At 38.9% G+C, this 9,070-nt stretch overlaps 1 protein-coding gene across 1 annotated transcript; it reads right to left on the bottom strand.

Annotated features, from left to right (window-relative positions):
• Positions 1–6,173: 6,173 nt before the first annotated feature.
• LOC125194900 lies at positions 6,174–8,174 on the bottom strand. The gene has a single exon (XM_048093114.1). The coding sequence runs from the start codon at positions 8,172–8,174 to the stop codon at positions 6,174–6,176; it is 2,001 nt and encodes a 666-aa protein (XP_047949071.1).
• Between the last annotated feature and the right edge of the window lie 896 nt (positions 8,175–9,070).

Here is a 9,070-nt window from a genome sequence, read left to right as displayed (position 1 = left end):
CTTTTTCAAACCCTAATTTTCTAGACATAAAATTTTTGCATTAAATGTTTTTAATGCTATGGAGTATGTGGATCAATTGATGAGTGATTTAATTGCATGATTTCTTTGTGACCTAATTGCGATTTGGAGTTGAGATTGGTTGAATAGTCAAATATGTTGAGTATATGACGTGGCGGTTGAATAGTCAAAGATGTGGAAATTATGACGTGGCCGTTGAAAGGTCAATGTGTTGAGAATATGAGGTGGAAGTAAAAATGGCTGATTTAGTGAAATGATTGTGTGAATATTTGATGAGGGGTGAAATATATATTGTGGCGAATTAATTCCTAAGGGATGAGTGAGACTAAATAGGATATTCATAAATATCGTACACACTTTATTGGAATTTTCGACCCCTATTATTATTGGAGAAGAAATCTTATTTTTCTTGGATTTAATTATTTGCTTGGGATAATTATCCAAATTAAATCCAAAGTCCAATTATTCTCTAATTCCTCTGTGGAATTTTCGAAACCCACCCTATTACATGGAAATTTTCGAAAATCTCCTATTTATGGGAGAAGGAATTATTCGATCATATTATTTGATCCCTTATTTATTCTCTTCCATGAATAAATATAAATATTCCAGCATATCTTACCATATCTAAGAAGATCTTGCCATATCCTAATTTAATTAGGAAAATTATTAAATTCCTTGTAGAAGGGGAATAAAAATCGCCTATTCCATATTCTTAGTGGGAGAATTATTATTTTTATTCTGCTCCGTGATATTTTATTCTACTCTGTAAAATATCCAAATAAAATCATAGGCTAATTAAATAGCCTAGAATTCGAATACTCCTTATTTTTCTCCCAAAACTAACGCCACTTTCCCCCACCAAATCTTCTCAAACCTTTAATTTATTTAGTTAAAGATATTATATCTTGCACTCTATAAAAACATGAGAAACCTTAAACCTAAAATCACAAATCACGCCTCCCACTCTTAAAAATCATACCTCCCACTTCCTCCACTCTTTCCTCAACTTGTTTTCTATTTTATTCAAGATCTCTTCATTCTTTACAAAGAATTGGAGTTGAAACTCAAGAATTGTTGAAGAATCAAGGCTATTACTTTGTTCTATCATTCGTTCTATCATGAAAAGGTATTTTTATATCAATCTTTTCTCATTTAACCGATTAATCGGTGTTCTTGAACCCTCATGCATATAGATCGAGTGAAAAGGGGAAAACCAATTGATGAATGGGATGCATATGTGTGTGTGTGTGGATCGTGCATGCCTCGGTGTGCGTGCGTGTGTGTTGTGTGTGTGCGTGTGATGTGTGTTGTAAAACACTCATGCGTGACATGTTTCGATGATAGATCTGGAGTTGTAGTGCGAATAAAAGCGATATGATAATCATGTCTTGATTTTGAACGGTGATATTAAAATGAATTGATGGGAAAAGGGAAATGTTGGGAACATGCATGATTTTGTAATTAATGATTGAGACTGATTTGTGATACACGTAATTGAAAGGTGATAACTCGCACTCTCAGCGTGATAGCAAGGGGAAGAGAATACTTGCGATCTAAGCCGTCGAGGTGGGCTTTTCTTTTAAAATAAGGACAACGTCCTAAATATTTATTGATGAGAATGAGATCTGTGCTTATCATGCCTTGATTTATTTTGTCGTGCCTATCCCTTGTGGCTATGCCACTATTGATTTAATCGAATTCGGATCCTTGTAGAGCCGCAAACTCTACTTGGGTTAGTGTACACCAATGTTAGACCGTGTGCCAGCGTACGGGTTGGCCGGTCTAGTGACCTGGATTGCGGCCGCATTCCTTGTCATGTAGAATGAGGATTGGTGCCTCGGGCATTTCTAAAGATAAAACCCCGATGGACACTTGAAAATGGCATGATAACTAATATTTTTGATTAAACTGTTTTCGGCATAAGTCCACTGAGTATCTTTATAGTACTCAGCCATGCATGTGTTTTCCCTATATGCAGGTTGAGCGGCGACGAGCGGTTGGCGGTGTTGAGTAAGTTAATTGAATAATATGGTCATTTTGAAACTTTCGAGTGTAGTTGTGTCTTCATACACGGCTTCACCCTTCTCTTGGATGCTTCCGCTGAAATATGAAACTTATTATCGTTTGGTTGAGTTTGAACTATTTCATTTTGTTGGATTATTGATACATGATCCAGTTTGGATTATCTTAAGACCTTGTCGTTTTGAATATTAATTGTGATAGCCCTTTTTCATTGAACTTCGTTGCTAAGCCGTTACTCTTATCGTTCTAGTTGTTCATTAAATACTTTGGTAAAATCCCTTTAAATGGAACCCTAGCCTATGATCTTGTTGCATTTAAGTCCGCCTAGGTAACAATCGCCGTATTTATTATACCCTAGAAGGGCGGGTCGTTACAGTTCCAGTGAAACGCTCCCACTACGACATGGTTCTTACAATCTTAGGTACTGAAGTTTATTTTATTAGTGCAAAAGTTCCTAATGGTATGACTTCTTGGTAATGTGGAAAATCCGATATCTCTCTCTTTATTTTGAGAGTTATCACGCTGTTAGGCTTGTAGTTCATCTCTTGATCTTCATACAAGAATTATATCTTTGAAGATTACAGAACTTATAACCTTACATCATTTGGGACAAACCTTAAAACATGCCTCAGTACTCAACTCCAATTTCTTGGACACTTTTCCAACACGTGTTGGAATAACATTACACCTTGAGATGTGCTAGACTAGAGACGCTCTAGTCCACAACTTGTATTTTGTAGAAGGTACTGATGAGTGTAGTTTCTTTAATGTTTATCCCATCAATGATAAGATTTTAATGAGTACAACTCATCACTTAATCAAACTTGTCTTAGAAAGACTTCGATTCATTCTTACATAACTATCCCATTCATTAGATGAATGCTTGGATTCATTAATGGAGATTAGACTCCCACTACTGATCATAACCCTTTGCTCGTCTCCTTATGGTGTAAACCATTGAGACTTGCTAGTCTTTCTATGTTGCACTTGTATAAGTATTCTGAATCTCTTGAAAAATCAAATGATTCTAATTCATAGTGCATCAAACAGACTTTCTCAACTCTCAAGCTATTTAACGAAATGTTAAAATCTTGATAGTCTAGATCAGTTCGAACAATTGCTAAGTATTTTCTTGGCCTTAAAACCAAGAGCCATTAATACTTTATCATTCAATGATTAAGAAGTTGATGTGTTGTTGAATACTCAACCTTGTCGTACTTATATTATTTTAATACTATGATGTTGACTCAACTTATTTTAACACAAATAATACCCGCAAGTGTACGAGGCTAGTGTAGCAATTAGCAAGCAAGAGTATCGTATCCCACAGAGACAAGATTGTATCAACTCAAGTACCACGAACAAATTTCGATTACTATCTAGACAATCCAAGAGAAAATGTTTTGTTCTAACACTACTATAAGCATATAACAATGAAAAAGAAATTAAAAGTAACAAGAGGAAATAAACACAAGTGAAAAGATACCACAAAGAGGAGAGTAGAGTTTTGGATCCAACTACAATGGAATTGTATTGTGATTGATTCAACAACTTCGATTACCCATTTTATGTCTCTAGGATTACTAGGAAAGTCGCTAGTCTAGGTTGAGCCCCCTCGCGAGTGTACTCACCCCGTTGATTAACCCTTAATATTGAAGTCTCCTTCTAATATGTTTAGATTAACTCCATAGAACAAAAGACCCAAGCCCTCACTAAGGTTCCCCTCTCTCGAGTGTAGATTATCAAAGTGATGCTCACTCTTTTATCAAACCTAGATAGGTATCTCTCGATTACAACTATAAAGGTAAACAAACTCAATTGGTAGCTAAGCAATTGAATTGAAAAGGCACAAGAATGAACAAAGGAATCACAAGAGCTAAGCAATCAAAAGAAGTCCTTGAATTAATCACAAACATCCATTGTAGTCTTCACCAAAACTCCACAATAAAATTAGCTACTCATGTTCTTCATGAAAACCAAAACAATGGATTCAATCAAATACATAAAAGAAAGCAAATAGATACTCCTGTGGAACGATTCTATGGATTAGAGACTCCAATCTCTCGATTTGTAGTCTTCAATCTTCAAATCTCTCTTCAAAGTGTTCTTGGGGAAGTGTGGAATGTGTTGGAGGCGGTGGAATGTTGAATTATGAAACCTAGGCGTTCTTCCTTTTAATCCCCCATAAAAAATCGCGTTTTTGGCAAGAAAATACGCCAAAACAACGTACCCGGCCGGGTAGAATTATAAAGAGTAAAATTCACCCGGCCGGGTGATGATTTTCGACCATTTTCTGACCTTTTCAGCGCAAAAACACAGTACCCGGCCGGGTGGTTAATTCACCCGGCCGCGTGTAATTTTCTGGACAGCGCAGTGTTCGTAAAACGGTCATAACTTCTTCTACGGAACTCCGATTGAGGCGTGCAAGATACCCACGCGAAGCTCTTTCGAAGACGAAGAGATTGATATGCATTAGGGGCTGATTGGACTTCAAAATCTCCAGTTAATATTGTCTCAAACCAAGGCTGCTGCACATCCACATATTTTGTACCTTTTTCTACACATTCTTAACAAAATGGTCAAATACCAAAATAATAGAGAAGTAATCATAATCATATCCGATAATAGACGAAATGTGATCAAAACCATGCAAGATTACTCTCTAAAACCAAGCAAAATCCAAGTATGTCAACTCCCCCAAACTTAAATAATTGCTAGTCCTCGAGCAATGAACAAAAAGAACTAAAAGAAGACTTGGATTTAAAGGGGTTTAGACATCATCATTGTTTCAAAGAGTATGGAATACAAGAGCATATCAAAATACAAATTATATCAAGTCAAGCCGTCGAGTGCACTTTTACTACTAACTTGTATATCACCTTGGATTCATGCTTCTCTCAAGATATGTGTGTGTGTATCTCACTCTCAAAAGTGTATGTATAGAAATAATACTCTCAAATCAAAATACAAGTAGTGTTTACCATAGGCTTGCTCCAAATCAAACATCTCATCTACTAGAATGTGAATGTGAATCTAAAATCAGAAAGGACTTTATTAAGGTTGTAATGTGGCTCTTTGGACGGTAGGGAACATTTTGGCTAAAGTGGCTGAAAAGTAAGAGATGCCCAAGTACTCGCATATTACAAATCCCAACAAAAGACCATTTCCCATAACAAATCTCAGAAAAGTAAGACTTTGTCGAACTTCTTCCTCCCATCCGGTCCCCACTTATTGAAATTCCCAAGCAAAAACTCCTCTAGACTTCGTCTAGCTTATACCTCCAAATTTTTTTTCTTTTTCTCTCTTTTTATATATGTATTTTTTTCTCTAGACTTCGTCTAGCTTATACCTCCATTTTTTTTAAGCAACGCCAACCCCCTATATGTGCTTCCAAATTTGTAGATTGACACTTTTGAGAGTGAACTTAACAAATCAATAACATTGGAGAACTTTTTAGGCTAAGACGGTTAACTAGGGATAGAAATATAGCACTTGTGAAGGGAGGAACAAAGATAGCCTAACGTCATCTCCTAAACTCACATTCACTATGTAGACTTAATATGATCGGGAGCAAGTTCTAGAAACAACAACAAGTAAATGATAAAATCACACTGAAATGAATGTTTGGCTCAAATCTCACTCGGGTAATAGCATGAATCAAGGCAAACAAGCAATTCGTTACTTATGCACCTATTACTCAAACTCTTAAATCAAAGACCATGATAGCTTAAAAGATGGATGATGTTTTTATCATTAACAACTAGTCTTTACCCCAAGAAACCAAAATTCAAACAAGTTCAATTTCAACAACCCAAAACCAATACAACTCACGGAGGTTTAAAGCAAAGAAAATCTACCATAAAACATAAATAAAAGCAACAAAAGACAACTAATCAATCTAAAACAAAAATAAAACAGCAAAGCATCTCATAAGGCTCACTATCCACCATATCATCCCCCCAAACTTATTCAAGGCTATGCATAGAATAAGTTTAAAAAGTTGGTGGAGAAGTGAGAATTATATGATAGACAAACTAAAACGGAAACAATCTAGAAGTTACCTACTATGGGTTGCCTCCCATATAGCGCAACTTTTTATCGTCGTATGCTCGACGTCTTGAAAGCTTCATCTACTTGTTTTCCAACCTCACACGAATAATATCATCGGGGCCCGTCTTTGCTTTAGCGGCCAAATAGAGCTTGTATAACCGCTTCTTCCACCAATTGGGCTTCGCATCTTCATCCTCCTTAGCTTTCTCATATGCAACATTCATCACCTTGCATTCTTCTACCTCCACCATCTTTGATTCCTCTATCTCGTGGCGTTTCATCTTGTCCAACATAGAGAGGATGGCCGTCTTATTTCCATGCCTAAGGGTGAGTTCTCCCTTAGTGACATCAATTAAAGCTTTCCCGGTTGCAAGGAATGGTCTTCCAAGGATGAGAGGAACATTTGGGTCCTCCTTCATGTCCAAAACAACAAAGTCCACGGGGAAAATAAAATCATTCACCCTCACTAAGACATTCTCGAGGACTCCATTGGGGAACTTGACGGATTTATCCGCCATTTGAAGGGTGATGGTAGTCGGCTTCAAGACACCAAATTTCAACTTCCGAAAGAAGCTTAGGGGCATGAGATTTATGCTTGCCCCCAAATCACACAAGGCCTTAGTTTGCCTATCATTCCCGATCACACAAGAGATGTTGAAGCTCCCCGGATCCTTCATCTTTGCCGGCATCTTTTGTTGGATGATTGCACTACAATTCTCGGTCAAGCTCACGGTTTCATAATCAACCAACTTCTTCTTCTTGGACATAATCTCTTTCAAGAACTTGAGGTAGCCGGGCATTTGTTGGAGAGCCTCAATGAGAGGTATGTTGAGGTGCACCCTCTTGAAGATCTCAAGAAATTTCACAAACTTTTCATCTAACTTCTTCTTTTGCACCACTTGAGGGAAAGGAATTTTAACTTCCTTTGGCTTGGGTAGAACAATTGCCTCGGGTTGAACCTCGGATGGCATATTAGGTGACTCCGCCTCTATCTCCTCTTCTTCTTTCTCTTCTTCCGGCACTTCCTTAGCTTCCACTTCCTTTTCAACCGCGGTCTCTGGCATAGAAGGACCCTCATAGTTTCTGCCACTCCTAAGATGAATCGCCTTACAATCTTTGGGGTTCACAATTGGTTGCCCTGGAAATTGGCCGGGAGTATGTAATTTGCTCACAGATTGAGCTATCTGACTCATTTGATTGTCAAGACTCTTCATGTGGGTGCTTAAGTCTTGCACCTCTGTCTCTACCTGTTTCAGCCTCTTATCGGAGTTGGCCATACACTCCCCTGTTTGCTTCATAAACGCCATCAAGACATCTCCAAGCTCATTCTTCTTCGTCTCAATGACTTGACCATTCGACACTTGGAATCCCGGTGGTGGCTGCAGGGCGTTGTTAGGATTCCCATAGGACAAGTTGGGATGTGCCATGTTCCCAAAGTTGTTGAAGTTACCACCCCCTTGATTCGGGCGGTAGTTGTTGAAATTCCTGTTGTTGCCGCCTTGATGCACATAATTCACATCTTCACTTTCGAGCCCAGTTGGCTCTGTTCCCATAAAGCCTAGCTTGCTTGTCAAGAAGTCCAACTGCTTGGACATCATGTCCATCCTGTCAATGTCCGATGTGGAAGCTACCCTGTAGGTCTTGCTTCTCTCATTCTTCCATCCCTCATCGTTGGCGGCCACCCTTTCAATCACTTCTAGAGACTCTTCTTCTCCCAACCTAAGGAGTGACCCCCCTGCGCTCATATTCAATTCGCGCACTGCCTCTGGAGTGGCTCCTCTGTAGAAAGTTATGACTTGTTGTCCCGGGCTTAAACCGTGGTTGGGGCATCTCTTCATCAGATATTTAAATCTCTTCCATGCCTCTTGAATATTCTCCTGAGGCTGCATCGCGTAGGAGATGACTTCTGCTTGTCGCTTTAGTGCCTCGCTGGGTGGGTAGTATTTCTCCAAGAAAAGCTCAACCATCGCATCCCAAATTGCGACCGAGTTGGGATCCATGTTATCATACCAATCTCTAGCATCGTCCTTCAAAGAGAATGGGAAATATTCTGAGGCGAATCTGATCATCTGAGACCCCATTAGCCTTCACCGTGTTGCTGATTTGTATGAACTTGGTCAAGTGCTTGTTGGCATCTTCCGAACCTGTTCCACCAAATGCATGTGCTTCTGCCCTGTTTATCAATCCCGGCTTCAATTCAAAGCTGTTGGCTGCAATTCCCCCATTGTTGATCGGTGGGTTAGATCGCTAGATCAAGGAAGTACTGAAGGAGATGGTCTAGCGTAGGAAAGGAACGAAGTGAGCAGGAATTACAAGGAAAATTGGCGTGACAGAGGAGTCAATAGCTGAGGGCAACAAAGTCTTATCTATACCTCGCTGGGCCCCACTCAAACGCCTATATATAAAAGAGCATGCAACGCAAGGATTATCACTTTTTCTTCACTCTTCTTAGCTCACACACATTACACACACTTGGGAATGGGAGATCTGGGGTAGTCGGGAACGGAAGGTTACTTTCTTAGAAATATCGTGGTTGGCAACACCGTCCGAGTGTGGACGAAGATACAATTCCTTTTAATTTCAGTTGTTTTGCTCGTTTTTACCGTCGAACTTCACTTTTGGGAGTCGACCTTGCTGTTGATGATACTTATTTGTCTTTCCGTTTGTTGATCTGCGTTTAGCAGTTAAATTCCAAGTCAATTTGCATAGATCTCTCTGCTGTTAGTTTATTTCTTCAAATGTTATGTCAATCTCTGTTTATTTTGATGTTGTGGTGTTTGATATGGAATTTGGTGATAGATCTGTGGTTATTTGAGTATTCGGAGTTCCTTGTTTAAATCTGACGTGATGAAGAGTTTCTGTTGGTTGGAGTTCGTGTCGGACGCTTGGATCCGGAGTGGATTTAGCGTCTGAGGTTGGATTCGACGTGTGGAAAGATAGTTGTTAGATGGATTCTATTTTCTTCTTGTTTTCTGTT

The sequence above is a fragment of the Salvia hispanica genome, chromosome 6 (genome assembly GCF_023119035.1).
Source record: "Salvia hispanica cultivar TCC Black 2014 chromosome 6, UniMelb_Shisp_WGS_1.0, whole genome shotgun sequence".
NCBI lineage: Eukaryota > Viridiplantae > Streptophyta > Magnoliopsida > Lamiales > Lamiaceae > Salvia > Salvia hispanica.
This window is presented reverse-complemented; position numbering and strand designations above follow the sequence as displayed.

Excerpts from the sequence above, each read along its gene's own strand:
- LOC125194900 (XM_048093114.1), bottom strand. The coding sequence starts at position 8,174 with ATGGGGTCTCAGATGATCAGATTCGCCTCAGAATATTTCCCATTCTCT.